Below are 14,218 nucleotides of genomic sequence, written 5' to 3'. Positions count from 1 at the left end.
GGTCATGGATGGCCCACCCACAATCAAGAGGAGAGAGATTCAACACTTGCGCCTACCTCTTTCACCTTTTTGTTGTTGTTGTTTTTGTTTTGTTTCAAGACAGGGTTTCTCTGTATAGCCCTGGCTATCCTGAAACTCACTTTGTAGACCAGGCTAGTCTCAAACTCAGAAATCCACCTGCCTCTGCCTCCCAAGTGCTGGGATTAAAGGTGTGTGCCACCACGCCTGGCTTTCACCTTCTATACCCTCATATAGTTGAGGACCCAAAGCCAGGGAATGATGCTGCTCACAGTGGGCTTGGTCTTACCATGTTAATCAATAGAATGGAGGAAGATCTTTTACAGGCATGCTGACAGACCAGCCTGACCTCTAGACCACCCCCCATTGACACTCCCCATCACACCAGCTAAAGCCCATTACTCTTCTGGAAGGGACCGGTAGTAAATTATCATGTGACGTGAAGGCTCAGTTTAGACTACACGGTATGCTCTATGTAGAGAAGGAGACATAGGTGAGACCAGCATGAGAGAGAGCACTTAGCTTCTGTAATCATCCTCAAAGGAGATGATAGTGGCTTGGGTTCTAGTGGCTCGGTTGGGTTTTAATTAGAGTGACATTATTTATTCACACAGTGATAAGTAGCTTGTGCTCTCCTTGGCTTTTAGTACTTTATTCTCAAACGTGAATAGACAGCCACAGAGCTCCAGGGTTTAAAGAAAATGCCCAAAGAGGAGATACAGTCAAGCCAGCTAACAGAGAGAAGAAAGAAGACAGAGTCAACAAAACTCACAGAGTCCATGGAGCTGAGGGAAAAAGGAAAGAGTATTTCTGAAAGGAGAATGGTTAAGAAAGAGCGATCAGAGCAGAACATCCGTGCACGTGAAGCTGTGGTAGCCGAAAGCTTTTGGAAGACTAGCTGGGAGGTGAAGTACCAGCTAGTGCGGAACCTAACTGTAAGGAAGCGAAGGCCAAGAGCACCGCTGTCCTCCAAGACAGCACCTCATGGCATTACGCCGTCCTGTATGAGAGCCACTCTGAAACTGGGCCTCTCACCTGCCCTGGTGAGCCTCTGCTCCAAGAAGAGTTCTGATTCTGTCGATGACGTGGTCAGCGTCATAAGTGCTGACTGGCATTTTAATTTCTCTTCCTTTTCCCTAGTACTAGGGATCTAGCATGGCCAATGAGTTACATGCCCCATCTATGGCGCTCACTGAGCTTTGCTGAGATTTTTAATATATTAATGTGTAACTAATGCACTCACTCACCAGAGTTCTAGAAGAACCACAGCAGAAAAGTTTTTAGGAGTGTGGAGGGAAGGGGCTAAAGAACAAAATATAAGGAAAAATTCCAAAGCTTGGTGTGGTAGTGTATGCCTTTAATCCTAGCACTTTGAAGGCAGAGGCAAGTGGATTTTTGAGTCCAAGGACAGCCTGGTCTATAGAATGAGTTCTAGGTCAGCCAGGACTATACAGGGGAAACCCTGTCTCAGACAAAGCATGTGTCTTTAGGTGAGAGACACTCTCCCCAGGTGCCCATGTGAATAAGGCACACATCCATTGTAAAGTGTAATATTTGTCAATTTTAGAATAAAAGTGAAAAAGAAAAGATATTTTAAAAGACTATAGAAAAAAAAATGACAGGAATCAGGAATGTATGAACTCCACTGTCACTGCAAGTAGCTAGAAGCCTGACTTCCAGATTCTTAAGGAAAGTAAAGGCACTGTACCCCAGAATTTTCTACTCAGAATGTCAGTTCCAGGGTAGATAGTGACATTTTCAGTCATTTGTTGGGGAAACACAGACACACACACATAGAGACACACGGACACACACTCACATACACTCATGCAGACACACACACACACACACACACACATATACACACACACACTTTTCAAAGGACCTTCTGAAAGTTAGACCTGAGCAAATTAAGAGAGCCACATAAAAGACCTGAGTGGTGAAGGGCATGGAGCAGAAGCCTGGATGACAGTCACATGGCTGGCCCATGAGGACAGTGGGAATCGAGTTGAGGAGAAAAGGAACTGAGAGAGGATTTGAAATTTCTATAATTACATCAGTTACTAAAGGGATAGGTTATATCTACTGGCCAATCTAGTTATACAAAAAACCAGTTATCTCCTTGACAAAGAAGAAGTCAATACAGTCAGCACTGAAGAAATATTTACACAGTATCAATAATAATGTTACAAGTTATCTTCCTAACCATCTTTTCTATTTCACTACAAAAACCCCTGCTTTCCTCATCCAGCACAGCATACTGAGTGACATGGCTCGCGAGGCCACACTCTGGTGTTGGCTGCACTGCATGGCTCCTTCATTTTTGCCACAGTCCTTTTTCTTGTGTTTTTGGAACTGATTTTTAAAAACTTGTTAAGGCATTTGTAAATGCCCTCAGTTTTCCTTAAATGCCAAACGCAATGTTGCTGTTTCCTGTAGACAGGGTCATCACCGTGAATAAAGGAAAATGGTTACTATGTAGGATCTTGGGTTTTATGTCCTAAGATCCTGTATTGTATCCCTTTAAAGTGTTCTTGTCTTATCATAAGCAGGGACAGAGTGTAAAAAGAGAAATGGCTGTCCGTGCACTGTACTGTAGGACAGCTTCAGTAGGGAGGAGGCTGGGTGTGTATTATCTAAAATGTTCTTGGCATACTGTAAACATCAAGACTCCAAAGCCCTCCAGAGTTCATCTGTCCCTCCAAGAAGATGCCCAGCTCTATTCTATTAGGAAAGTGTCTGCTTGTGAGTCACCTTCAGTTTCTTGTCTTAATTTTCTCCCCATTTGCCATGTTAGGGATCAGACCCAGGATTCCAAGGATGCTGGGCAAATGTTCTTATCACTGAGCCACACCCCTCCCTCCGGTCTTAATAAAAAATTGTTATTACTCAGAGTGTGTATGTGCAGATGAGCGCAGGCGCCCTAGGAGGTGGAGTCACAGAGGTTGTGAGCTGTGTGTTGTAGGTGCAGGAAATACACTCGAGTCTCTGTAAGAGCGGACAGGGCTCTTGACTACTGAGCCATTTCTCCAGCAGCACCCCTTGTTCATTTTTAATACTGTAGAAAGAGCAGAATATACTTACCTTTAGTTGTTCAGGGTGTTCTTTGGTATAATATTTTTATTATTTTATCTTTAGGTTTGGTCACACATAGTCTATGATCTGGCATATTTTAAGAAAAGCAGAAATATGAGTTGACTTGTTCATATAATGTACATTGTATCAGTATTAGTAACCTCTACCTACTTTTCCTCTTTGCCACCAAACATGTCATACATAAATGTAAACAGTATGCAGTCATGTGCCCCATAGCAACATCACCGGCAAGTGGCATCATTCATATAAAATGGTGGTACCCAAAGTGTGTCACCCAACGATACGGCAGGCATAGTTTGTGTATGTAACTCTGGAATGTCTGTACGTTAATCAGTCTCTGACCTCTCAGAATGTACCCTCCACTGGGAAGTGGTGCCTGGCTGTGTTCCATATGCTTCTGACCTGTTTCTTTCACTAACGGGACATAATTACCCCTTGACCATGATACCACAAATTAAGAAGTGATAGGAAAGCAGCACATGACCAAGTCTGAGTTCATTTCTGGTTTTCTCTGCTCTGTGGAGACCGGCACACAACCATTCAATCGTGCGATGCTCTTTAATGTGGGTTTCAAAGAGGCCATGAAAGACAGAGCCTGGGACTGTGTGATCTTCCATGATGTGGATCATCTGCCTGAAAATGATCGGAACTACTACGGATGTGGAGAGATGCCGCGGCACTTTGCAGCGAAGCTGGACAAGTACATGTACATGTGAGTAGCTGGGCCCCTCTTGATGCTGTACAGTGTGGGCTTGCAGCAGCATGCTGGGCCTCCATCTCAGCCTGCTCAACAGACTGAGGAGCATCGTCCCCTGCTCCAACATGTCCTAGGGAGCCAGGACAAGGACTGGTTTGTCCATTTGAGATTATATGGGGGTTGACTCGGGGAAGAGACTGGCTCCCATAGCAAGCACATAGATTTGAATCTGGGTTTTCACCCTTGGGCCTTGCTTAGTCACTCGCTCCTCTCAAGGTTGCTTTCCTTTTCCTTGGCAGTAGAGCCCATCTGTGGGATGGCTTTCTTGGATCCTGATCCTACCATGTGCTAGCTGTGTGACCCATGCAAGCTCTTCCTGACTCCCCGCCCCTTAGGGTCCAGGGTCCAGACTGCCCTTCCGCAGATCGCCTGCTCTTTAATTATGTGAAGCAAATGTCCCCTGCCGTGTGTGTGTGTGTGTGTGTGTGTGTGTGTGTGTGTGTGTGTGTGTGTGTGCTATCAAGAGTAGGCAGGTACATATACACATGTGAATATGTATCTGAAGGGCAGAGCTTGTCAGCGCTTAGTCATTTTCCATCTTATTTTTGGACTTGGAGTTCACCGCATCATTTAGCCTGGATGGCCAGCAAGCCTCATGACCTGTCTCCTTCCTGGTGCTTGGGCTACTGGCACACACACACACACACACACACACACACACACACACACACACACACACAGAGGTTTTTATGTGGGTGCTGGGAATTCAAACTCAGCTCCTTGTGTTTAGGTGGCAAGAAGGTATTCTGAGCCATCTCCCAAGACTCCTATACTGTCTTTACTATGTAAGTAGTTGTTAATCTGTAAAATCTCAAACACTCAAGTCAAAGTTGATGACCCAGTATTGACAGGAGGCTTGAAGAAAACTCAGATGGGAACTTTTCAGTTACAGGCCTTACCACAGGTAGTGCCACCTTGCTGTACCCAAATACCAGCTTTAATTGGCAAATGCGCATTGCACAAGGTGCTATGAGGATGCTCGAGTCCGAGAGTATCCCACTGAGAGCTCAGTTACCTCCTTTCTTCCTCTTCTTTCCTGATTTTTTTCATCTCCCCTCCCTGGGGGAGGGGCGGGTCATGCTCCCACAAAGAGATAATTTTTCCTAGATAGCTTAAGGGCTAGTGCTCTGTGCACGCGCGTGCGAGAGAGAGAGAGAGAGAGAGAGAGAGAGAGAGAGAGAGAGAGAGAGAGAGAGAGAGAGAAACCGAGAAACCTTGTGACTTTTGTCTTTCTGAGTTTGCCTTACTTTGGTTAATATTAAAGATCTCTTGTTGTATCCATTTCGCTCTAAGTAGTGCAGGTTTTTTTTGTGTTTTTTTTTTTTTGTTTTTGTTTTTTGTTTCTCCTTCTTTTATGGCTGACAAAAAACCCATTGTGGCCTGGCAGTGGCGGCACATAACTTTAATCCCAGCACTTGGGAGGCAGAGGGAGGTGGGTTTCTGAGTTCAAGGCCAGCCTGGTCTACAGAGTGAGTTCCAGGACAGCCAGGGCTATACAGAAAAATCCTGTCTTGAATACCGCCCCCCCCAAAAAAAAAACCAAAAACCATTGTGTATACATATTCCAAAAAATAGCAACACATGTTGGTGGGTGTGGGTGAGGCAGGCATGTAATTAGCCCAGCCTGTGGGGATGAACGAAGGTTCTTCAAAAGCAGCAATCCCATATTCATTGGAGCAGTCCAAAGGCTCAGACACAGGGAGGAAGCTTGTTAAGTAGCCACAAAGTTGCAGGTCAGGGTATGCGCAGGTCTATGACCAGACAGTGGTCATGAGTGGGTGCTCACAGAGATGGCTTCGCTCCGACCCAGGACCTGCTGGCTTTAGTCTCCTATTACAGTGTAAGATAAGTGCTATTAAAATTTTGTTCTTCTTCTTATTTTTTTAAAAATGGTGTTGTTTAATATATTTCTGAAACTTTCATTTAACTTTTTGTTGTTGTTGTTGTTGTTGTATACAGAATACAACTCCCAAAAGTTGTTCTAAATGTTTCAAAGTTTGACCAGATCCTTGGAATTTGAGTTAAAGAAAGAAGGGAAAATAAAACTTAAATTAAAAATACTTTCATAAATACTAGTGTTTTAAAAATAAAAATATTTGGGGCTGGTGTGATGGCTCAGCAGATGAAAGTGTTTGCAAGCCAGCCTGACTGCCTGAGTTTGATTTCTAGAACCCATGTGGTAGGAGAGGGAACTGACTCACATAGGTGGTCCTCTGACCCTGCCCCTTGACTCTCACAAGTGGTCCTCTGACAACCCCCGCACCACCACCTTGAGGTGTAGCATGGCACCACCCACAATAAGTATGTGAAAAAAATGTTTTAAAAGTATGTATTAAATATCCACGAGTATTTTGTTAGTTTAATCCAAACAGGTAAAAGTTAATTTTAGAAATAGAAATTCATTTAAAAACTAAATGTGTTTCTTCCTGATTTATATTTTTGTTTGCTTTTTGTTTTTCGAGACAGGGTTTCTCTGTGTAGCCCTGGCTGTCCTGGAACTCACTCTGTAGACCAGGCTGGCCTCGAACTCAGAAATCTGCCTGCCTCTGCCTCCCAAGTGCTGGGATTAAAGGCGTGCGCCACCACTGCCGGGCTCTGATTTATATTTTTACTTATCCTGTTCTGTGTAACACATAATATAAAGTCAGTTAATATTTTAAAATGATTTCAGCTTAACAAAATCTAACATTGCATTGACAGTTACTAATATGTTTAAGCATGGTTTTTGTGTGTGTGTGTGTATGTGTGTGTGTGTGTGTGAATATTATGCACATTTTGAACAATGGGTCTTGAGTCATAAAATAAAAGTATTAGTGGATTTCATTTGACATGCATGTTTTGATTTACATTTGACTTAAGTACTTGCTTTGATATCCTATGAGTATTTTATTTTCCAGTTCACACTCCCCAGAATCTAGAAGTCTATAGTGTATGAGAGGTGGGGCAGGGCATGTGTGACCGTCCTGATGGATGGGGAACGCTGTGTCCTCTCCTCTTTTCCAGTCTTCCCTATAAGGAGTTTTTTGGTGGGGTGAGTGGCCTGACGGTGGAGCAATTCAGGAAGATCAACGGCTTTCCCAATGCCTTCTGGGGATGGGGAGGCGAGGACGATGACCTTTGGAACAGGTACGTCTCGGGCAAGGGCGAGTGGCTTGGTAACTCAGGTCTAGGTTTTGTCTGTATTTGGTAAATCATACCCCTCTTAAGAAAGGAGGCTGGGTTGGGAAGCTTTGGAACGTCTCAGATTTGTTTTTGTTGTTTCCTCTTTTTGTTCTGGAATTCATTTAATTCATTTTATGTTATCCTGCAGAGTTCACTACGCCGGCTACAATGTAACCCGGCCAGAAGGGGACTTGGGAAAATACATATCTATTCCTCATCACCATCGAGGGGAGGTACAGTTCCTAGGACGGTGAGTGTGATGTCATCTTGAGACTTCGGGGCTTCCAAATTAATTATGCTGTATGTTGTTGTTGTTGTTTTAAAGGAAGGAATTTTCTTTCATAATCAAAGGTCTCTGGCAAATGTTTTTGGGTTACAGTTATAGGGTGTGTGTCTGTGTGTGTATGTGGGGGGTGGTCTGTGTATCTTTGTGTCTGTGTGGCATGTGTGTATGTGTGTGTATATAGAGGAAGAGACAGATGTACACAATCATGCCTATGTTCATAACTAGTTAACTTCTTATTTTTAGAATGTTTCCCTTCTTAAAATATAATCTAACTTGTGACAGTATAAAATTCTCTCTCTTTAAGGTAACCTGTTTTTGACTAGTCTAATTTAAAATAATGGCTTAGAGAGTTTAAAGCATGCCTTTATTATAAGAATGCCTCAGAATATATTTTCCTCTTTTGAACACATTTCCCACTGTTTTCCCTTAGGTATAAATTACTTCGGTATTCCAAGGAGCGGCAGTACATCGATGGACTGAACAATTTATTATACACACCCAAAATACTGGTTGATAGGCTGTATACAAATATATCTGTAAACCTCATGCCAGAATTAGCTCCAATTGAAGACTATTAAAAGAAGTCATTCTCATGGTGGGGTAGACCACAGTGCTGGATCATGAACTTGGCTTGGAGTGCCCTCACCGTGGAAGTTAGAGATTGGGGTGTATCTCAGTGTCCCGGTCTGTAAAAAGAGCCAGCAATCCTTAATGTTTACAGCGCGGGCTCCATCCGTCACACTCTCCCACTCTCCCCCTGCTGGGAGCGTCCCCCCATGGCAAGCACTGTAGAGATAAGAACCCATTGCTTGGGACTGGAAGTGAAGAAAACTCCCTACACAGAGAAGATTTTTATACTGAAATCTATAATTTAATTCAAGAGAATGCTTTTATTTCCGTTCAAACATATTTTGTACATATGTGATGTAAATTAAATGTGTTCAAATTGTTGGAAAACAAGATGTCACAATTTTGCATGTAATTGGTTATGCCTTCATTGGACTTTTATAGACATTTTTTTATTTGCATGGGGAAAAATGTAAATTTATGTCGCCAAACAAAGGTTAAGCCTTGTGTCAAATGAAGGGACTGTCAGCGACAGACAAAGATAATATAGTAACCGTTCTGTACTATTGGTGTTCAGCTTTAGACCTTCAGCCTCATGGCAGGAGGCACGGTCCTCTGAGGGCTTCGAAGGAAGGAAGGACTCGCATAACTTTTCTTCCTGCCACGATTACCTGTTTTGTTTTGTCTATTTTTTCCCTTGCTTGCAGTCTCATCAGATCTTGCCAAGTCAACAGCCATATTGTTTATGCATACTGCATGAGTATTACCAAGAAAACCTTCCCAGTTGTAAAGTGACGTGCTGTACAGGACTTCTTCATGTTAAATGTCTCTATGTACCTCCGCGTGTCAGGGATCTTGTGCCTCAAAAAAACGTTCCCAAGGTTGTGTTTATACACGGTTGTGTTTATACACGGTATATATATTTTTTTCAATCTCATAATGAAAACATTATTATTCCCACCTTAGAAGAACCAAAAGAGGGTATCTTCTTTTAAAAACTTTTTTTTTTTGAAAGAATGACTTTATGGAAAATCCAGTAGTGCTTATACAGATGAATTATACTATTAGATGAGAGATTAGATGCTCTATTTTTATGAAGATAAATGCTTAGATTAAAACAAACTTCAACTTTAATTCTCAGACATACATGGTTCCCTTTCACATTAGCTCGTCACTCCTACTGCTTTTTTCACTTTTAAGAAATCTCTGGTGTTATCCAATTTTTTTTTCACTACAAGTATAATTTAATGCCTACCACCACCACCACCACCCCACCACCACCACCATGGTGCTGGGCAGTGAGCCGAGGGCCTATAGACTTACCTTACAGTCATTAATTGACTGTGTGGATATTGTGACTTCTGCTCACCCTCCACACACGGGTGAGGTTTTCAATGACCAGACAACAACAAAGCCCAAATAGTGTTCTTACTTTGAAAATGATTGATTATAAAAATTCTTGAAAAATAGCCTATATTCACATGTAAGATCTTATCTCCCATCTTTAAACAAATTTAGAACAACATCGTCTGTCAAGTAAACCCTAAGAGTGAGAATTCTGGATGTGAGAAAGTTTGCTCCCCTTGTCTAATGTTGAGAGCTTAGCTTTCAGTTGTCATTGTCTGTCATAGTTTTGGTAATGCTGATGACCACAAGTCAAACCCTACAGTGATAACTAAAATTCTTGCACCGGAGAAGACAGATGCCCTGTTGTGACAGCAATCTCTCCGTGTTTATTCTTAGAATTGCTTCTAAAATATTTACCTCCCAACCTTTTTAGCTACTCAAAAAAGAGTGAAAAAAAAATCTCAACTTCTGGAGATGAAGATTTTTGTATGTTCTCAGTTTATGTTCTGTCTCCTGTGGCTAATGAAGTGTTTAATTTGACCGAATGACAGCAGAATGTAATGTTAATGTTAAGGCGGGTGAGACAGGGCTCTTTGGCCCCTCCTTACAGTGCTGTGGGAAGCTGTGCCATGTGGAATTTTATTGGAGGACACACACTTCATAATGTGGCGGGCTGTCCACAGTGGGGTGCCTTTTGCATTGATACTTAGTTCACAGTTTTAGGAAAATTCAGAACTGGTCATCTGCCTTACTTTCTTAGGTTAAGTCTAGTATTAATATGGCTTCCGGAATTGGATGTAAGTAATTTTGCTATATCTTCGTGTTGCATCTGGAATGTCAGCTTGTGAGAACCACCTTTTCTAATTCAGACCTGGAATTCTTTTCAGTAATGAATAGTGACCTGGGTATGTTTCCATGGATGACAGTTTTGCCTAGTTACCATGACCACGTGACAATAAATCTCTTTCTTACATATTAGCACAAGCAGGCAGTCTGATAGAATCAAATCTATTTGGTGGCTTTGCACTGGGTGTCTGTCTCCCATCCGCTGACTGGCTAACTGTGGTATTTAAAGGCAGGTTTTGTTTTTTTGTTTTGTTTTTTCCTAAACAACTTAAATCAAGAAAGTTGAAACTTATCTGAAATTAGAAAGAACACCCTCTGGGAACTTATCTGTTAGATGTCTTAGTCTCAAATCTAGTGTGGTCCCAGCTGCTGGGAGGTCCTTGTGACATTGGGGAAATGATATGGTGCCTTTGAACTAAAGAAATCGTGGCTGATGGGGAGAAAGTTCCTACATTCATTGATTTCCCACATTCTATCTGATTTTCAATAAAGTTGTCATTTAATTATTTGCCAAAACTAGGGTTTTAATGAGGTGGCTTCCACAGCCCCCTTTTTATATTTATTTTCAGTTGTAGGCCCTTGAGATGGCTCAGGGTGTAAAGGTGCCTGCACCAAGCCTGACAACCTGCATTTGATCCCTGGGACCCACACTGTAGAAGTAGAGACCTCCCCTTACACAGTATTCTCAGACTTCCATATGTGTAAGCACACACATGTACACACACACACAGCAAATTAAAAAGTAAAAGTTAAATTTCTGTTTGTGTCTTATAGAAAGGTGTTCACTAAGAAAATATTCATGAAATTTAAGTACAAAATTATCTATTAAAAATTCCTATCGGTTAGTCGTGGTGGCACACACCTTTAATCCCAGCACTCGGGAGGCAGAGGCAGGCGGATCTCTGAGTTCGAGGCCAGCCTGGTCTACAGAGTTAGTTCCAGGACAGCCAAGGCTACACAGAGAAACCCTGTCTCAAAAACCAAAAAAAAAAAAAAAAAAAAAAAAAAGAAAAAAAAAGAAAACTAAAATTCCTATCCCAGCTCTCCAGATGCAGAGGCAGGTTCTCTGAGTTCAAGGCCAGCCTGGTCTACAGAATGAATTCCAAGACAGTTGGGGCTACACAGAGAAACCCTGTTTAAAAAACACACCAAAAACTCCTATTCCAATTGATACTGATAACCCTTGTAAAAGGAAATGGAAGCATTATCAATACAATATTGTCCCTTTGGAGATCCCTGGGGGAAGCAGATTTGTGTCATTGTATCTGTCCTGTTTCTTTATGTACCTTTCAGATAAATAACACTCTAGATTTCTTGCCTTGGGTTTGCAGATTTGTTATTTGAGAAGCAAAATGTCTCAGTGTTTTTTGGAAGGTGGAAGTGTACTTAAGATTATTTATTAAGATATGGAAGTAAGTGCATTGACGTAAATGCTAGTGATTTCTTGCTGTCTTTTTTTTTTGTCTTGTTTTGCTTCTCATGGACATGTTTGTACTTTTTTTATCATTGTCTTTTATGAAATATAATGTTCTAAAGATTTTGTGTGGTGATGTCATTGTTTTATCTCAGAATGTCTTGGGGGATTATCTGGTTTTCTTCTCCCTAAATTTTGGGAGAATTGTTGATGCCTTAGTAGATAATATATACACATGGAGATCAGAGCTTAAATACACTCAATGCTCACCATGACTCCCTCCAAAACACACTGTCATTCAGTACTCATCTGTACGCTTGGTAGCCCATGATATCAAGAATTATTTAACCGAGGGTCGAGATGACTTAGTGGGTAAAGTGTTTTCCCCACAGATGTGAAGACCTGAGGTTGTTCCTCGAAGCCATGATATTCTGGACATGGTAACTCATCGCAGATCCCGTGGTGAGATGGGAAGTGGAGACAGGAAGATGCCTGAGTCTTTAGTGCCAACTGGCCTGATACAAGCAACAACGAGCAACAAAAAAGACCCTGACTTAAGCAGGAGCAAGGGTCGATGAAGTTGTCCTCTGACCTCCACCTGCGAGTTGTGGCATGGTGCAGATGCATATGCACATGCGCAGCTCCCCACCACCACCAAACACAAGAGCTATGTACTCACCTGGAGCCTTCACTTCCTTTTCTAGGTGCAGCTTCTGGGAACCAAACTGAAAGTTATAGTTAACTAATTTTTCAGATATTAAGTCATTTCAAAGATATTTAAGGAAAAGCAGTCAAATTTCAAATACCTTGGGACTAGATTTGTTTAGTATTGGCTTCATCATGCTTTTGTGGACTTACTATTTCTGTACTGAATTCTACTATTACTAATAGTTAGACAACGTGTGAACTGCAGATTATTGTCACTGCATAGCACAAATGATGTCAGTCATTAACCACCATTTAACCAATTAGTCACAAATTTTAATTAGGTTATCTTGCCTAAGGTTCATAGCTCTGGTGTGTGTTCAGAGAACAGGGTTTTCTTAAATCAAGTGTTACTGTGGATGGAACTAAGAACCTCTAAAAGAGCACTCTACCACTAAGATATATCCCCAGACTATTATTTTGATTTTCTGAGATAGCTCCCAGGCTGCTCTAGAACTGACTGTGTGGTCCAGACTGGCCTCCATATTATTTTGGTGCCTCAGTCTCTCAAGTGCTGGGATTACAGGGATATGCAACTATACTTGGAGGTTGAATTTAATAGCCATGTGTTTGTTTTTGGTCCTGTCTTTAAATACATGTTGGGACAAAATGGCTTTATCTAGAGAAGGCTATATTTGTAAGGAGTCTTATACTATATCACTCTTGATTAAAATGACTTCAGAACAAAGTGATTTGCAACTACAGTATACTTTAATTAAGGAGAGGAAGAGGAAAGAAAGGAAAGTGGGGGGAGGGAAGAGAAAACATGGTTTGGACTAGAAAACTGAAATCTTTCTCAACATGTTCTGTTTTGTTGACAAGGTTGTATCCCAGGTTGGTCTTGAGGCTCATGTGTGGCCAAAGCCAGCCTAGGACTCGTGATCCTCCTGCATCCATCTCCCAAGTGTTGGGAATGACTGGGGTGATGCCCTTCCAGAGGACTAGAGAGTTCAGTAAGCAAGCACTAGCTGCTTACCAACATGCCCAGACTTCAGACAGTCTTAAAATACAGTTTGGCTCTCGAACCAGGCTGCTTCAGCCGTGAACAACGCCGAAATGGCCAAGATTAAGGCTCGGGACCTGCGCGGCAAGAAGAAGGAGGAGCTGTTGAAACAACTGGACGATCTGAAGGTGGAATTGTCCCAGCTTCGGGTCGCCAAAGTGACAGGCGGCGCCGCGTCCAAGCTCTCCAAGAAACGAGTCGTTCGCAAGTCTATCGCCCGAGTCCTCACTGTTATTAACCATACTCAAAAAGAAAACCTCAGGAAATTCTACAAGGGCAAGAAATACAAGCCCCTAGACCTGCGACCCAAGAAGACTAGAGCCATGCGCCGCCGGCTCACCAAGCACGAGGAGAAGCTGAAGACCAAGAAGCAGCACCGGAAGGAGCGGCTGTATCCTCTGCGCAAGTATGCGGTCAAGGCCTGAGATGACAACGACAACAAAGTACGAGACTAACTGGCAAAAAAAAAAAAAAAATACAGTTTGATGTGCTTGAAATATATTATTAATTTAATCTTTACTGTTTCCACTTGTGTTCTAGAGGCTCTTCGTGGTAGTTTGAAAATTCACAGCCCAGGGAGTTGTGTCCAGCCAGCAGCTCACATGTCTGGGTTCTGTTCTGGGAAGGCATCTTGGAATCTGGAAGAGAAGAGGGAGCTAGGCGGACGAGAGAAAGATGAAGCTAAGACAAAAATTCTGATCAAAGCTCAATTTTACTAATTCGTGCACCGAGTTAAGAAGGAGGGGAAAGGGCCTGATTCCCGCCAAATCATCTTGGAGAAAGGTTGCAGGTGAACACGTGATAGCTCCAGAACAGCTAGTTGGCAGGCAGAGGCAGTGGGAGTGGCAGGACATTAGGGCGGCAAGCTCCACCCCGATGCTCTCTAACACTGAAATCTGAGCAAACAGGTTTCAGGCTGGGGAGGGGAGATTACAGGGAGTGGCATGACTTGGAGGTGTGGCCTTGTTGGAGGAAGTGTACCACCGTGGTGTGGGCTTTAAGACCCTCATCCTATCT

At 42.5% G+C, this 14,218-nt stretch overlaps 1 protein-coding gene and 1 pseudogene across 2 annotated transcripts in view; both read left to right on the top strand.

Annotated features, from left to right (window-relative positions):
• Positions 1 to 11,619, top strand: part of B4galt6 (UDP-Gal:betaGlcNAc beta 1,4-galactosyltransferase, polypeptide 6) — a 61,806-nt gene extending 50,187 nt beyond the window's left edge. The window contains exons 6-9 of one of the 2 annotated variants that reach the window (NM_019737.2): positions 3,639 to 3,826; positions 6,875 to 6,997; positions 7,182 to 7,283; positions 7,750 to 11,619. In NM_019737.2, coding sequence (NP_062711.1) covers positions 3,639 to 3,826; positions 6,875 to 6,997; positions 7,182 to 7,283; positions 7,750 to 7,897 — 561 coding nt within the window. In that variant the 3' untranslated portion in view covers positions 7,898 to 11,619. The remainder of the gene's footprint in view (positions 1 to 3,638; positions 3,827 to 6,874; positions 6,998 to 7,181; positions 7,284 to 7,749) is intronic. The other variant, XM_030250546.1, reaches the window with a different exon arrangement.
• On the top strand, positions 13,216 to 13,661 carry Gm10269 (predicted gene 10269; annotated as a pseudogene).

The sequence above is a fragment of the Mus musculus genome, chromosome 18 (genome assembly GCF_000001635.26).
Source record: "Mus musculus strain C57BL/6J chromosome 18, GRCm38.p6 C57BL/6J".
In the NCBI taxonomy this organism is placed as follows: Eukaryota; Metazoa; Chordata; class Mammalia; order Rodentia; family Muridae; genus Mus; species Mus musculus.
Note: the sequence above shows the minus strand (reverse complement) of the source record. Positions and strands in the feature narration are given on the sequence as shown.